The sequence below is a fragment of the Haliotis rufescens genome, unplaced genomic scaffold (assembly GCF_023055435.1).
Source record: "Haliotis rufescens isolate VD_foot unplaced genomic scaffold, xgHalRufe1.0.p SCAF_8, whole genome shotgun sequence".
In the NCBI taxonomy this organism is placed as follows: Eukaryota; Metazoa; Mollusca; class Gastropoda; order Lepetellida; family Haliotidae; genus Haliotis; species Haliotis rufescens.
Genome location: NW_025964372.1, coordinates 21,345,117 through 21,362,843, shown reverse-complemented (window position 1 = coordinate 21,362,843; position 17,727 = coordinate 21,345,117). Strand labels below are relative to the sequence as shown.

At 42.1% G+C, this 17,727-nt stretch overlaps 1 protein-coding gene across 1 annotated transcript; it reads right to left on the bottom strand.

Annotated features, from left to right (window-relative positions):
• Positions 1 to 4,285: 4,285 nt before the first annotated feature.
• Positions 4,286 to 16,639, bottom strand: LOC125376987 (serine-rich adhesin for platelets-like; the record flags this gene model as incomplete). The annotated part of the gene is made up of 9 exons (XM_048389742.1): positions 4,286 to 4,719; positions 5,725 to 6,022; positions 7,016 to 7,716; positions 8,644 to 9,168; positions 12,127 to 12,435; positions 14,104 to 14,541; positions 14,932 to 15,607; positions 16,469 to 16,552; positions 16,595 to 16,639. Coding segments are annotated over 9 exons (3,510 nt in total), but the record flags the coding sequence as incomplete, so codon positions are not given.
• Positions 16,640 to 17,727: the final 1,088 nt, after the last annotated feature.

Sequence of the window (17,727 nt, the reverse complement as noted above, 5' to 3'; positions counted from 1 at the left end):
ACCTCTGACAGAAACATGAGTGAGTGAGTGAGTTGTGTTTAACGCCGCTTTTAACAGTATTCCAGTTATATCACGGCGTGTCGGCTTAATGTGGGAGGAAAGAACGAAGTGATGCAGGTCTCAGACGTTTACCACCTCGGTTAAACCCACGAGCACGGGTATGGTGCTGACAAACCTGGAAACATAATCGGGGCGAACCGGGATTCGAACCCACAATCATAGGTTTCTGGCGTGCCCAAGGGACGCAACTCTGCACAGCGAATCGCGGCGCCTTAGACGACTGGGCCACCCGTGCCCCTCCACCGAAATAGATGCCATTGGGCGCATTGGGGCAACCTTGATTATTTGCAGACCGCCGTCATATAGCTTGAATGTTGCTGAGTGCAGAGTTAAACAACAAACCAACCATTCTCTGCAATTTCGTACATGTTACATTAAACTGTTTTCAAAGGCTGAACATGCGAAAACACAAAACTCCGACTACTTAAGGGTTAATTTATGTAGTTATTCCCGGTCAAGTGCAAAAATTATATTCAGTGGTAATGTTCAATAAATTCAATCTAAAGCTATGAATAGGATTTTCACCAGCTTTTGGTTCTGCAGAGATTTTGGAAACACGACTTCAGTGATGAGTTTGGCACCCGATACTTTTATGGCTAGTCATTTGGGTGGTAGCAAAACTTGTCACATACCTAAACATAATAAAAGTAATAACTCAAGACTTTCTGTCTGAATTTTATTCTATTTTCACGCAATATATACATTGATGTATGAAAAGAGTCATCCGCTGATCGCAGTACTGGGTGAGTGAGTGAGTGAGTATGGTTTTACGCTGCTTTTAGCAATATTCCAGCAATATCACGGCGGTGAACACCAGAAATGGGCTTTACACATTGTACCCATGTCGGGAATCGAACCCAGGTTTTCGGCGTGACGAGCGAACGCTTTAACCACTAGGCTACCCGACCGCCCTGCACCCCGCCATGAAGATCCGGGGTAGAAAAGATCCAAATGAATATTACTTTTGCTGGCGTCTCCTTTATGTTATCTGAACAATGTCGTTATTTTTTATTTTGAGATATTATACCTTGTGATTATTATTAAGTTAAGCCAATGCGCTGGGTGCAAATAGGCCTTTAATTGGCTCTCGCCGCCCGTAAAATGTAACACCACCACCCATTTCCACCCTCGCCGAACTAGGCTGGAATTAAAGAGCTATATATTAGCTGGACTAACTAGAGTATGCACAATCCAATCGTCGCGTGACGAAGTCGACATCCGGTTCGTGAACTGCCGTGCAGATTTCGGTCGATTGGTGGATTTGCAGAGCATGTGTACCGCCAAATCGGCGTCAACAGATATTTTCCGAACCTTTCATGTTTTTTATCAAAGTGCTCACGTGATTTAATGCATTTCGCTTAGTAAGACTCGTTTTATCACGTATATATTTTGATTATCAAGGGCGCAGTGATTTTTATTTAAGCAAATGCAAGTGATATGAGAGGTGGAATCTGATAGGTCAATAGGAAGGACATAGAAGGGACATAACTTGTAAAAGCCGATGGTAGCGCTACGATCGAGCCCAGAAATTCCAGCCTAAAGTACTCACGGAAATGAAATAAACCCTGTTTTTTCGATCTCAGATTTTAAATAAATGCAGTTAATATACAAAATATATAAATATTCAAACAACTCAATTAGTACTAATTTGGCCTTGGCACAAATACAGCGTATCAAAGGGTTTTTTATGTCTTTTTGTCAGTGGTTAGTGATTTATGAGTGGCATTGTGGGATAGTGAATCATCGTCAACATATCAGAACGTTAAAGTAACATATTCCCTTCTCAAACAACAACTTACATGTCATTATTATTATGTACATAAACATAGCTGGGTTTTTTATTGTTGTTTTGATAACTTTTTTTCCAAGGCTAATTTGCATATGCCCAAAGCCTGTTTCTGCCATGTCAATTTGGACTTAGTTTATTTTTGAATGTTGAAAGTGCCAACAAATTACCTCCTGTAAAGTACATTTTGTATTGAATCCTGAGATAAAACTAGCAAATCCAGACTAGTACTTTTCCAGTTGTTTTGTTATTTCGTATTTACATCTACGTAATGCTTTGTGTCGATTATGAAATCCAGCAACACAGATTTTTTTCATTTCCATGAATACTTTAGTATAGAAACTGGACTTTTACAGACAGTTAACTCCCTTGCCTCGAGAAGATGCTAATATTATCACACTTGGTTTCATTCTCACTGGGCGTATATATACACTTTGTCCTTTGATGCAAGTCTATTCTCTGAACAAATTTCAGAAGAGACATATTTCCCAAAGAGACTTGTTGAGCTAATTGAAGCCCATACAGCTTCCGACCCGTGAAGATCCGGGTTAGAATAGGTCTTCATGATCAGCAACCCATGCTTGCCGTAAAAGATGACAATGCTTGTCGTAAAAGGCGACTAACGAGATCGGGTGGTCAGGCTCACTGACCCGGTTCATGCATGTCATCGATCCCAATTGCGTGGATCGATGCTCATGATGTCAATCACTGGATTGTCTGGTCAAGACACTATTATTTACAGACCGCCGTCATATAGCTGGAATACCGCTGAGTGCGGCGTTAAACAACAAACAAACAAACATTCAGCAGCTATATGATTCAAGCTTGGTTACCCTCCGTCCACACAATGCGGGATCTTTGTGCTAAACACAATACGAATGAAACAGCTTATAGGTCTGTAAATTTCTCATCCGACAAAATCGGCGTTACGATCGATACTCTGTCTCGAACAATGAGAACATCAGAAAAAGTGAAGAAATCAGCACCAAGGAACCAACAACACATACAAAAGTGTACATAGGAACTTTATCGATGTTGTGTTCCACTGGGAATACAATTTGTCTTTCAGACACACGAGAACATGGATAAACACTTGGGATAAACTGTCACTCCCATTTCATTATAACAACATGAATGTGAGATATGGGAAGATGGAGAATGCAGTAATCTGAGCTGGGGATAAAAAACTTTTAATTCCCTTTCCATTGTGAAACACAACAATAAGCAGCCTCGAGAATCCACCGAAATAGTGAGTGAGTGAGTGAGTTGGGTTTAACGCCGCTTTTAACACTATTCCAGTCATATCCCGGCGTGTTAGCTTAATGTGGGCGGAAAGCCCGAAGTGATGCAGGTCTCAGACGTTTACCACTTCGGTGAAACCCACGAGCACGGGTATGGTGCTGACAAACCTAGAAACATAATTGGGGCGAACCGGGATTCGAACCCACAATCATAGGTTTCTGGCGTGCCCAAGGAACGCAACTCTGCACAGCGAATCGCGGCGCCTTAGATGACTGGGCCACCCGTGCCCCTCCACCGAAATAGATGCCATTTGGCGCTAAATAGTTGTGAATATGATATGAATGGAAAATCAGTGATGACACCAGGTGTTCTCGAAAAGGTTAAGCATATCCTGTCCTACCGGTAGCAAAGTTTAGTAGGAAACTCACATGGATGGATTGGTTGGTTGGTTGGTTGATTAACGCCGCACTCAGCAGTATTCCAGCTATGTGACGGCGGTCTGTAAATAATCGAGTCTGGTCCAGACAATCCATCTTTCCATTATGCCAAGTTCCCACATAAAGAATTGACGTATTCGACGAAATATGCGCCCACGGCGATATTTGTTGAGATATTGGCTTGTGAACAATCCCAATTAGCACCCCTTCCGACTGATCACTGTACACAAAACTAATTTATTCGTGTATAATACACATTCGTATTTTATATGCATCTTAATTATGGGCAATTAAATTCTGGAAAATATATCTGTTGTGTATAATACGCACAGACTTTTCCTTTTGTATTATTTCAGGCTGACAGCATAAACCACGAAATGTACGATCTATCAACTCTGTTTTTGTCTCACCAAAATTATATTGTAATAAGAGCCCCCTATTTCTAATTTTGAGACCGCCCTGGTCGCTTATTACGTCGAATATGATATGATTATCAAGTCTAGGCCAGCCACGTGTCCCTGACAGTACTTGGCCCTTACTTGTCTCGGCACCAGTGTCTGCTCATGTCGCAGGTAAAAGTATCTAGGTCACGAAGCAGTAACATCTCTGACATCACGGACCATCTTTGAACTGGGGGCAATGCTAACTTATCTCTCTGTGCCATCGGGTTACTTGTCCGTCAATATAAACCCAGAACCATAAAGAGATGCATCTCACTGAAGCAAGAGCAATTTCGAACAGTTGATCATGAAATGTTTCATCATGGCAGAAGAGAAATCTTAAACTTGGGAAGACCTTTGGTCTTCGCAGCAAGGGTTGTTACTGTAGATGTCACATCATTGTGATTGTTGGTTACTGTAGGAGCATCATCATTTGTGATTACTGTAGATGCAGCATTATTGTTGGTAACTGGGATTGCAGCATCATTGGTTACTGCAGATGTAGCATCATTGGTGGTAACTGGGGTTGTAGCATCATTGGTTACTGCAGATGTAGCATCATTGGTGGTAACTGGGGTTGTAGCATCATTGGTTACTGCAGATGTAGCATCATTGGTGGTAACTGGGGTTGTAGCATCATTGGTTACTGTAGATGTAGCATCATTGGTGGTAACTGGAGGTGTAGCATCATTGTTGGTTACTGTAGATGTAGCATCATTGTTGGTCACTGGAGGTGTAGCATCAGTGTTGGTTACTGTAGATGTAGCATCAGTGTTGGTTACTGTAGATGTAGCATCATTGGTGCTAACTGGGGTTGTAGCATCAGTGTTGGTTACTGTAGATGTAGCATCATTGTTGGTCACTGGAGGTGTAGCATCAGTGTTGGTTACTGTAGATGTAGCATCAGTGTTGGTAACTGGAGGTGTAGCATCATTGTTGGTTACTGTAGATGTAGCATCAGTGTTGGTTACTGTTGATGTAGCATCAGTGTTGGTTACTGTAGATGTAGCATCATTGTTGGTCACTGGAGGTGTAGCATCATTGGTGGTAACTGGGGTTGTAGCATCAGTGTTGGTTACTGGAGGTGTAGCATCATTGGTGGTAACTGGGGTTGTAGCATCAGTGTTGGTTACTGTAGATGTAGCATCAGTGTTGGTTACTGTAGATGTAGCATCATTGGTGCTAACTGGGGTTGTAGCATCAGTGTTGGTTACTGTAGATGTAGCATCATTGTTGGTCACTGGAGGTGTAGCATCAGTGTTGGTTACTGTAGATGTAGCATCAGTGTTGGTTACTGTAGATGTAGCATCATTGGTGCTAACTGGGGTTGTAGCATCAGTGTTGGTTACTGTAGATGTAGCATCATTGGTGGTAACTGGGGTTGTAGCATCATTGTTGGTCACTGGAGGTGTAGCATCAGTGTTGGTTACTGTAGATGTAGCATCAGTGTTGGTTACTGTAGATGTAGCATCATTGGTGCTAACTGGGGTTGTAGCATCAGTGTTGGTTACTGGAGGTGTAGCATCATTGGTGGTAACTGGGGTTGTAGCATCATTGTTGGTCACTGGAGGTGTAGCATCAGTGTTGGTTACTGTAGATGTAGCATCATTGTTGGTTACTGTAGATGTAGCATCAGTGTTGGTTACTGTAGATGTAGCATCAGTGTTGGTTACTGTAGATGTAGCATCAGTGTTGGTTACTGTAGATGTAGCATCAGTGTTGGTTACTGTAGATGTAGCATCAGTGTTGGTTACTGTAGATGTAGCATCAGTGTTGGTCACTGGAGGTGTAGCATCAGTGTTGGTTACTGTAGATGTAGCATCAGTGTTGGTCACTGGAGGTGTAGCATCATTGGTGGTAACTGGGGTTGTAGCATCAGTGTTGGTTACTGTAGATGTAGCATCATTGGTGGTAACTGGGGTTGTAGCATCATTGTTGGTTACTGTAGATGTAGCATCAGTGTTGGTCACTGGAGGTGTAGCATCATTGGTGGTAACTGGGGTTGTAGCATCAGTGTTGGTTACTGTAGATGTAGCATCATTGTTGGTCACTGGAGGTGTAGCATCATTGGTGGTAACTGGGGTTGTAGCATCAGTGTTTGTTACTGTTGATGTAGCATCAGTGTTGGTTACTGTAGATGTAGCATCATTGGTGGTAACTGGGGTTGTAGCATCATTGTTGGTTACTGTAGATGTAGCATCAGTGTTGGTTACTGTAGATGTAGCATCATTGTTGGTCACTGGAGGTGTAGCATCATTGGTGGTAACTGGGGTTGTAGCATCAGTGTTGGTTACTGTAGATGTAGCATCAGTGTTGGTCACTGGAGGTGTAGCATCAGTGTTGGTTACTGTAGATGTAGCATCAGTGTTGGTCACTGGAGGTGTAGCATCATTGGTGGTAACTGGGGTTGTAGCATCAGTGTTGGTTACTGTAGATGTAGCATCATTGGTGGTAACTGGGGTTGTAGCATCATTGTTGGTTACTGTAGATGTAGCATCAGTGTTGGTCACTGGAGGTGTAGCATCATTGGTGGTAACTGGGGTTGTAGCATCAGTGTTGGTTACTGTAGATGTAGCATCATTGTTGGTCACTGGAGGTGTAGCATCATTGGTGGTAACTGGGGTTGTAGCATCAGTGTTTGTTACTGTTGATGTAGCATCAGTGTTGGTTACTGTAGATGTAGCATCATTGGTGGTAACTGGGGTTGTAGCATCATTGTTGGTAACTGGAGGTGTAGCATCATTGGTGGTAACTGGGGTTGTAGCATCAGTGTTGGTTACTGTAGATGTAGCATCATTGGTGGTAACTGGGGTTGTAGCATCATTGTTGGTTACTGTAGATGTAGCATCAGTGTTGGTTACTGTAGATGTAGCATCATTGTTGGTTACTGTAGATGTAGCATCATTGTTGGTCACTGGAGGTGTAGCATCAGTGTTGGTTACTGTAGATGTAGCATCAGTGTTGGTTACTGTAGATGTAGCATCAGTGTTGGTCACTGGAGGTGTAGCATCAGTGTTGGTTACTGTAGATGTAGCATCAGTGTTGGTTACTGTAGATGTAGCATCAGTGTTGGTCACTGGAGGTGTAGCATCAGTGTTGGTTACTGTAGATGTAGCATCATTGTTGGTCACTGGAGGTGTAGCATCATTGGTGGTAACTGGGGTTGTAGCATCAGTGTTGGTTACTGTAGATGTAGCATCATTGGTGGTAACTGGGGTTGTAGCATCATTGTTGGTCACTGTAGATGTAGCATTATTGTTGGTCACTGGAGGTGTAGCATCATTGGTGGTAACTGGGGTTGTAGCATCAGTGTTGGTCACTGGAGGTGTAGCATCATTGGTGGTAACTGGGGTTGTAGCATCAGTGTTTGTTACTGTTGATGTAGCATCAGTGTTGGTTACTGTAGATGTAGCATCATTGTTGGTTACTGTTGATGAAGCATCAGTGTTGGTTACTGTAGATGTAGCATCATTGTTGGTCACTGGAGGTGTAGCATCATTGGTGGTAACTGGGGTTGTAGCATCAGTGTTGGTTACTGTAGATGTAGCATCATTGGTGGTAACTGGGGTTGTAGCATCATTGTTGGTTACTGTAGATGTAGCATTATTGTTGGTCACTGGAGGTGTAGCATCATTGGTGGTAACTGGGGTTGTAGCATCAGTGTTGGTCACTGGAGGTGTAGCATCATTGGTGGTAACTGGGGTTGTAGCATCAGTGTTTGTTACTGTTGATGTAGCATCAGTGTTGGTTACTGTAGATGTAGCATCAGTGTTGGTTACTGTTGATGTAGCATCAGTGTTGGTTACTGTAGATGTAGCATCATTGTTGGTCACTGGAGGTGTAGCATCATTGGTGGTAACTGGGGTTGTAGCATCAGTGTTGGTTACTGTAGATGTAGCATCATTGGTGGTAACTGGGGTTGTAGCATCATTGTTGGTTACTGTAGATGTAGCATTATTGTTGGTCACTGGAGGTGTAGCATCATTGGTGGTAACTGGGGTTGTAGCATCAGTGTTGGTCACTGGAGGTGTAGCATCATTGGTGGTAACTGGGGTTGTAGCATCAGTGTTTGTTACTGTTGATGTAGCATCATTGTTGGTTACTGTAGATGTAGCATTATTGTTGGTTACTGTAGATGTAGCATCATTGGTGGTAACTGGGGTTGTAGCATCATTGTTGGTTACTGTAGATGTAGCATCATTGGTGGTAACTGGGGTTGTAGCATCATTGGTGGTAACTGGGGTTGTAGCATCATTGTTGGTCACTGGAGATGTAGCATCATAGGTGGTTACCGTAGATGCAGCGTCAGTGTTGGTTACTGTAGACGTAGCATCAGTGTTGGTTACTGTAGACGTAGCATCAGTGTTGGCTACTGTAGACGTAGCATCAGTGTTGGCTACTGTAGACGTAGCATCAGTGTTGGCTACTGTAGACGTAGCATCATTGTTGGTCACTGGAGGTGTAGCATCATTGGTGGTAACTGGGGTTGTACCATCAGTGTTGGTTACTGTAGGAGCAGCATCATAGTTGGTTACTGTAGATGTAGGATCAGTGTTGGTTACTGTAGATGTAGCATCAGTGTTGGTTACTGTTGATGTAGCATCATTGGTTTCTGCAGATGTAGCATTATTGTTGGTCACTGGAGGTGTAGCATCATTGGTGGTAACTGGGGTTGTACCATCAGTGTTGGTTACTGTAGGAGCAGCATCATTGTTGGTTACTGTAGATGCAGCATCAGTGTTGGCTACTGTAGATGTAGCATCAGTGTTGGTTACTGTTGATGTAGCATTATTGTTGGTTACTGTAGATGTAGCATCATTGTTGGTCACTGGAGGTGTAGCATCATTGGTGGTAACTGGGGTTGTAGCATCAGTGTTGGTTACTGTAGGAGCAGCATCATAGTTGGTTACTGTAGATGTAAGATCAGTGTTGGTTACTGTAGATGCAGCATCAGTGTTGGCTACTGTAGACGTAGCATCAGTGTTGGCTACTGTAGACGTAGCATCAGTGTTGGCTACTGTAGACGTAGCATCAGTGTTGGCTACTGTAGACGTAGCATCAGTGTTGGTTACTGTAGATGTAGCATCATTGGTTACTGCAGATGTAGCATTATTGTTGGTCACTGGAGGTGTAGCATCATTGGTGGTAACTGGGGTTGTACCATCAGTGTTGGTTACTGTAGGAGCAGCATCATAGTTGGTTACTGTAGATGTAGGATCAGTGTTGGTTACTGTAGATGAAGCTTAATTGTTGGTTACTGTATATGTAGCATCAGTGTTGGTAACTGCAGATGTAGCATCATTGGTGGTAACTGCAGATGTAGCATCATTGGTGGTAACTGGGGTTGTAGCATCAGTGTTGGTTACTGTAGGAGCAGCATCATAGTTGGTTACTGTAGATGTAGGATCAGTGTTGGTTACTGTAGATGCAGCATCAGTGTTGGCTACTGTAGGAGCAGCATCATAGGTGGTTACTGTAGATGAAGCATCAGTGTTGGTTACTGTAGATGCAGCATCAGTGTTGGTTACTGTAAATGCAGCATCAGTGTTGGTTACTGTTGATGTAGCATCAGTGTTGGTTACTGTAGATGTAGCATCAGTGTTGGTTACTATAGATGTAACATTATTGTTGGTTACTGTAGATGCAGCATCAGTGTTGGTTAATGTAGATGTAGCATCAGTGTTGGTTACTGTAGATAAAGCTAAATTGTTGGTTACTGTAGATGTAGCATCAGTGTTGGTTACTGTAGATGTAGCCTCATTGGTGGTTACTGTAGATGTAGCATCAGTGTTGGTTACTGTAGATGTAGCATTAGGGTTGGTTACTATAGATGTAGCACCAGTGTTGGATACTGTAGATGTAGCATCAGTATTGGTTACTGCATATGTAGCATCAGTGTTGGCTACTGTAGGAGCAGCTTCAGTGTTGGTTTCTGTAGATGCAGCATCCTTGTTTGTTTCTGTAGATGTAGCATCATTGATGGTTACTGCAGAGGTAGCATCAGTGGTGGCTACTGTAGATATGGGATCAGTGTTGGTTACTCTAGATGTAGCATCAGTGTTGGTTACTGTTGATGTAGCATCAGTGTTGATTACTGTAGATGTAGCATCAGTGTTGGTTACTCTAGATGTAGCATCAGTGTTGGTTACTGTAGATGTAGCATCAGTGTTGGTTACTGAAGGAGCAATATCAGTGTTGGTTACTCTAGATGTAGCATCATTTTTGGTTACTGTAGATGTAGCATCAGTGTTGATTACTGTAGATGCAGCATCAGTGTTGGTTACTGTAGGAGCAGGATCATCAGTGGTTACTGTAGATGTAGCATCAGTGCTGGTTAGTGTAGATGCAGCATCATTCGTGGTTACTGTAGATGTAGCATCAGTGTTGGTTACTGTAGATGCAGCATCAGTGTTGGTTACTGTATATGAAGCATCATTGGTGGTTACTGTAGATGTATCACCAGTGCTGGTTACTGTAGATGTAGCATCAGTGTTGGCTACTGTAGATGTAGGATCATTGTCGGCTATTGTAGATGTAGCATCAGTGTTGGTTACTGTAGATGTAGCATCAGTGTTGGTTACTGTAGATGCAGCATCAGTGTTGGTTACTGTAGATGCAGCATCATTGTTGGTTACTGTAGAGGCAGCATCATAGGTGGTTACCTTAGATGTAGCATCAGTGTTGGTTACTGTAGATGAAGCTAAATTGTTGGTTACTGTATATGTAGCATCAGTGTTGGTTCCTGTAGATGTATCATCAGTGTTGGTTACTGTATATGTAGCATCAGTGTTGGTTCCTGTATATGTAGCATCAGTGTTGGTTACTGTAGATGTATCATCAGTGTTGGTTACTTTTGGAGCAGCATGATAGGTGGTTACTGTAGGAGCAGGATCATCTGTGGTTACTGTAGATGTAGCATCAGTGCTGGTTAGTGTAGATGCAGCATCATTGGTGGTTACTGTAGATGTATCACCAGTGCTGGTTACTGTAGATGTAGCATCAGTGTTGGCTACTGTAGATGTAGGATCATTGTCGGCTATTGTAGATGTAGCATCAGTGTTGGCTACTGTAGATGTAGGATCATTGTCGGCTATTGTAGATGTAGCATCAGTGTTGGTTACTGTAGATGTAGCATCATTGTTGGTTACTGTAGATGCAGCATCAGTGTTGGTTACAGTAGATGCAGCATCATTGTTGGTTACTGTAGAGGCAGCATCATTGGTGGTTACTATAGATGTAGCATCAGTGTTGGTTACTGTATATGTAGCATCAGTGTTGGTTACTCTAGATGTAGCATCAGTGTTGGCTACTGTAGATGTAGGATCATTGTCGGCTATTGTAGATGTAGCATCAGTGTTGGCTACTGTAGATGTAGGATCATTGTCGGCTATTGTAGATGGAGCATCAGTGTTGGTTACTGTAGATGTAGCATCATTGTTGGTTACTGTAGATGCAGCATCAGTGTTGGTTACTGTAGATGCAGCATCATTGTTGGTTACTGCAGAGGCAGCATCATTGGTGGTTACTATAGATGTAGCATCAGTGTTGGTTACTGTATATGTAGCATCAGTGTTGGTTACTATAGATGTAGCATCATTGTTGGTTACTGTAGATGCAGCATCAGTGTTGGTTACTGTAGATGCAGCATCATTGTTGGTTACTGTAGAGGCAGCATCATTGGTGGTTACTATAGATGTAGCATCAGTGTTTGTTACTGTATATGTAGCATCAGTGTTGGTTACTGTAGATGTAGCATCATAGTTGGTTACTGTAGATGTAGCATCAATGTTGGTTACTGTAGATGTAGCATCAGTGTTGGTTACTGTAGATGTAGCATCAGTGTTTGTTACTATAGATGTAGCATCAGTGTTGGTTACTGTAGGGGCAGCATCAGTGTTGGTTCCTGTAGATGTAGCATCAGTGTTTGTTACTATAGATGTAGCATCAGTGTTTGCTACTGTAGGAGCAGCTTCAGTGTTGGCTACTGTAGATGTAGCATGATTGTCGGCTACTGTAGACGTAGCATCAGTGTTGGCTACTGTAGATGTAGCATCAGTGTTGGCTACTGTAGACGTAGCATCAGTGTTGGTTACTGTAGATGCAGCATCCTTGTTTGTTACTGTAAATGTAGCATCATTGGTGGTTACTGTAGATATATCACCAGTGTTGGTTACTGTAGATGAAGCATCTTTGATGGTTACTGCAGAGGTAGCATCATTGGGGGTTACTGTAGATGTAGCATCATTGATGGTTACTGCAGAGGTAGCATCAGTGGTGGTTACTGTAGATGTAGGATCAGTGTTGATTACTGTAGATGCAGCATCAGTGTTTGTTACTGAAGATGAAGCATCATTGGTGGTTACTGCAGATGTATCACCAGTGCTGGTTACTGTAGATGAAGCATCTTTGATGGTTACTGCAGAGGTAGCATCATTGGGGGTTACTGTAGATGTAGCATCATTGATGGTTACTGCAGAGGTAGCATAAGTGTTGGTTACTATAGATGTAGCATCAGTGTTGATTACTGTAGATGTAGCATCAGTGTTGATTACTGTAGATGCAGCATCAGTGTTTGTTACTGAAGATGAAGCATCATTGGTGGTTACTGCAGATGTATCACCAGTGCTGGTTACTGTAGATGTAGTATCAGTGTTGGCTACTGTAGATGTAGCATCATTGTCGGTTACTGTAGATGTAGCATCATTGTTGGTTACTGTAGGAGCAGCATGATGGGTGGTTACTGTAGGAGCAGGATCATCTGTGGTTACTGTAGATGTATCATCAGTGTTGGCTACTGTAGATGTAGCATCATTGTCGGTTACTGTAGATGTAGCATCAGTGTTGGTTACTGTAGGAGCAGCATGATGGGTGGTTACTGTAGGAGCAGGATCATCTGTGGTTACTGTAGATGTAGCATCAGTGTTGGTTACTTTTGGAGCAGCATGATAGGTGGTTACTGTAGGAGCAGGATCATTTGTGGTTACTTTAGATGTAGCATCAGTGTTGGTTACTGTAGATGCAGCATCATTCGTGGTTACTGTAGATGTAGCATCAGTGTTGGTTACTGTAGGTGCAGCATCAGTGTTGGTTACTGTAGATGAAGCATCATTTGTGGTTACTGTAGATGTATCACCAGTGCTGGTTACTGTAGATGAAGCATCAGTGTTGGCTACTGTAGATGTAGCCTCATTGTTGGTTACTGTAGATGCAGCATCATTGTTTGCTACTGTAGATGTAGCATCAGTGTTTGTTACTGTAGATGCAGCATCATTGTTGGTTACTGTAGGAGCAGCATCATAGGTGGTTACTCTAGATGTAGCATCAGTGTTGGTTACTGTAGATGAAGCTAAGTTGTTGGTTACTGTATATGTAGCATCAGTGTTGGTTACTGTAGATATAGCATCAGTGTTGGTTACTATAAATGTAGGATCAGTGTTGGTTACTGTAGATGTAGCATCAGTATTGGTTACTGCATATGTAGCATCAGTGTTGGCTACTGTAGGAGCAGCTTCAGTGTTGGCTACTGTAGATGTAGCATCATTGTTAGTTACTGTAGACGTAGCATCAGTGTTGGCTACTGTAGACGTAGCATCAGTGTTGGTTACTGTAGATGCAGCTTCCTTGTTTGTTACTGTAGATGTAGCATCATTGGTGGTTCCTGTAGATGTATCACCAGTGTTGGTTACTGTAGATGTACCATAATTGTTTCTTACTGTAGATGCAGCATCAGTGTTGGTTACTGTAAATGTAGCATCATTGGTGGTTACTGTAGATGTATCACCAGTGTTGGTTACTGTAGATGTAGCATCATTGATGGTTACTGCAGAGGTAGCATCAGTGGTGGTTACTGTAGATGTAGGATCAGTGTTTGTTACTCTAGATGTAGCATCAGTGTTGGTTACTGTAGATGTAGCATCGGTGTTGATTACTGTAGATGCAGCTTCATAGTTGGTAACTGTAGTAGCAGGATCATCTGTGGTTACTGTAGATGTAGCATCAGTGTTGGTTAGTGTAGATGCAGCATCGTTCTTGGTTACTGTAGATGTAGCATCAGTGTTGGTTACTGTAGATGCAGCATTAGTGTTGGTTACTGTATATGAAGCATCATTGGTGGTTACTGTAGATGTATCATCAGTGCTGGTTACTGTAGATGTATCATCAGTGTTGGTTACTGTAGGAGCAGCAGCAGTGTTGGCTACTGTAGATGCAGCATCATTGTTGGCTACTGTAGGAGCAGCATCAGTGTTGGCTACTGTAGATACAGCATCAGTGTTGGCTACCGTAGATGCAGCATCAGTGTTGGCTACTGTAGGAGCAGCATCATAGGTGGTTACTGTAGATGTAGGATCAGTGTTGGTTACTGTAGATGCAGCATCAGTGTTGGCTAGTGTAGGAGCATCATCATTGTTGGTTACTGTAGATGAAGCATCAGTGTTGGTTACTGTAGATGTATGACCATTGTTGGTTACTGTAGATGCAGCATCATTTTTGGCTACTGTAGATGTAGTATCAGTGTTGGTTACTGTAGATGCAGCATCATTGTTGGCTACTGTAGGAGCATCATCATAGGTGGTTACTGTAGATGTAGCATCAGTGTTGGCTACTGTAGATGTAGCATCATTGTTGGCTACTGTAGGAGCAGCATCAGTGTTGGCTACTGTAGATACAGCATCAGTGTTGGCTACCGTAGATGCAGCATCAGTGTTGGCTACTGTAGGAGCAGCATCATAGGTGGTTACTGTAGATGTAGGATCAGTGTTGGTTACTGTAGATGCAGCATCAGTGTTGGCTAGTGTAGGAGCATCATCATTGTTGGTTACTGTAGATGTAGCACCATTGTTGGCTACTGTAGATGTAGCATCAGTGTTGGCTACTGTATATGTAGCATTATTATTGGTTACTGTAGATGTAGCATCAGTGTTGGTTACTGTAGATGTAGCATTATTATTGGTTACTGTAGATGTACCATCAGTGTTGGTTACTGTAGGAGCAGCATCAGTGTTTGTTACTGTAGATGTAGCATCAGTATTGGTTACTGTAGATGTAGCATTATTATTGGTTACTGTAGATGTAGCATCAGTGTTGGTTACTGTAGGAGCAGCTTCAGTGTTGGTTACTGTAGATGCAGCATCCTTGTTTGTTACTATAGATGTAGCATCATTGGTGGTTACTGTAGATGTATCATCAGTGTTGGAAACTATAGATGTAGCATCATTGTTGGTTACTGTAGATGTAGCATCAGTGTTGATTACTGTAGATGCAGCATCAGTGTTGGTTACTGTAGGAGCAGCATGATGGGTGGTTACTGTAGGAGCAGGATCATCTGTGCTTACTGTAGATGTAGCATCAGTGTTGATTACTGTAGATGCAGCATCAGTGTTGGTTACTTTTGGAGCAGCATGATATGTGGTTACTGTAGGAGCAGGATCATTTGTGGTTACTGTAGATGTAGCATTAGTGTTGGTTAGTGAAGATGCAGCATCATTCTTTGTTACTGTAGATGTAGCATCAGTGTTGGTTACTGTAGATGAAGCATCATTGGTGGTTACTGTAGATGCAGCATCAGTGTTGGTTACTGTAGATGGAGCATCATTGGTGGTTACTGTAGATGTATCACCAGTGCTGGTTACTGTAGATGTAGCCTCATTGTTGGTTACTGTAGATGTAGCATCAGTGTTGGTTACTGTAGATGTAGCATCATTGTTGGTAACTGTAGATGTAGGATCAGTGTTGGTTACTGTAGATGTAGCCTCATTGTTGGTTACTGTAGATGTAGCATCAGTGTTGGTTACTGTAGATGTAGTATCAGTGTTGGTTACTGTAGATGTAGCATCAGTGTTGGTTACTGTAGATGTATCATCAGTGTTGGTTACTGTAGATGCAGCATCAGTGTTGGTTACTGTAGATGTAGCATAAGTGTTGGTTACTGTAGATGTAGCCTCATTGTTGGTTACTGTAGATGTAGCATCAGTGTTGGTTACTGTATATGTAGCATCAGTGTTGGTTACTATAGATGTAACATCAGTGTTGGTTACTGTAGATGTAGCATCAGTGGAGGTTACTGTAGATGTATTACCAGTGTTTGTTACTGTAGATGTAACACCATTGGTGGTTTCTGTAGATGTATCACCAGTGTTGGTTACTGTAGATGTAGCACCATTGGTGGTTTCTGTAGATGTAGCATCAGTGTTGGCTAATGTAGATGTAGCATCAGGGTTGGTTACTGTCGATGTAGCCTCATTGTTGGTTACTGTAGATGTAGCCTCATTGTTGGTTACTGTAGATGTAGCATCAGTGTTGGTTACTGTAGATGTAGTATCAGTGTTGGTTACTGTAGGGGCAACATCATTGGTGGTTACTGTATATGTAGCATCAGTGTTGGTTACTGTATGGGAAGTATCAGTGTTGGTTACTGTAGATGTAGAATCAGTGTTGGTTACTGTAGATGTAGGATCAGTGTTGGTTACTATAGATGTAGCATCAGTGTTGGTTACTGAAGATGTAGCATCAGTGTTGGTTACTATAGATGTAGCATCAGTGTTGGTTACTGTAGATGTAGCATCAGTGTTGGTTACTGTCGATGTAGCCTCATTGTTGGTTACTGTAGATGTAGCCTGATTGTTGGTTACTGTAGATGTAGCATCTGTGGAGGTTACTGTAGATGTAGCATCATTGTTGGTTACTGTAGATGTAGCATCAGTGTTGGTTACTGTAGATGTAGCATCAGTGTTGGTTACTGTAGATGTAGCATCAGTGTTGGTTACTGTCGATGTAGCGTCAGTGTTTGTTACTGTAGATGTAGCATCAGTGTTTGTTACTGTAGATGTAGCATCATGATTGGTTACTCTAGATGTAGCATCATTATTAGTTACTGTAGATGTAGCCTCATTATTGGTTACTGTAGATGTAGCATTATTGGTAGTTACTGTAGATGTAGCATCACTGTTGGTTGCTGTAGATGTAGCATCAGTGTGGGTTACTGTCGATGTAGCCTCATTGTTGGTTACTGTAGATGAAGTATTATTGGTGGTTACTGTAGATGTAGCATTAGTGTTGGTTACTGTTGATGTAGCATTAGTGTTGGTTCCTGTAGATGTAGTATCAGTGTTGGTTACTGTAGATGTAGCATCCTTGTTGGTTACTGTAGATGTAGCATCAGTGTTGGTTACTGTAGATGTAGCCTCATTGTTGGTTACTGTAGATGTAGCATCAGTGTTGGTTACTGTAGATGTAGCATCATGATTGGTAACTCTAGATGTAGCATCATTATTAGTTACTGTAGATGTAGCCTCATTATTGGTTACTGTAGATGAAGCATCAGTGTTGGTTACTGTAGATTTAGGATCAGTATTGGTTACTGTGGAGGTATCACCAATGTTGGTTACTGTAGATGTAACATCTGTGTTGGTTACTGTCGATGTAGCATCAGTGTTGGTTAATATAGATGTAGGATCAGTATTTGTTAGTGTAGATGTATCACCAGTGTTGGTTACTGTAGATGTTGCATCAGTGTTGGCTACTGTAGATGTAGCATCAGTGTTGGTTACTGTAGATGTAGCATCAGTGTTGGTTACTGTAGATGTAGGATGAGTGTTTGTTAGTGTAGATGTATCACCAGTGTTCATTACTGTAGATGTAGGATCAGTGTTGGTTACTGTAGATGTAGCATCAGTGTTGGTTACTGTATGAGCAGCATCATTGGTGGTTTCTGTAGATGTAGCATCAGTGTTAGTTACTGTAGATGTAGCATCAGTGTTGGTTA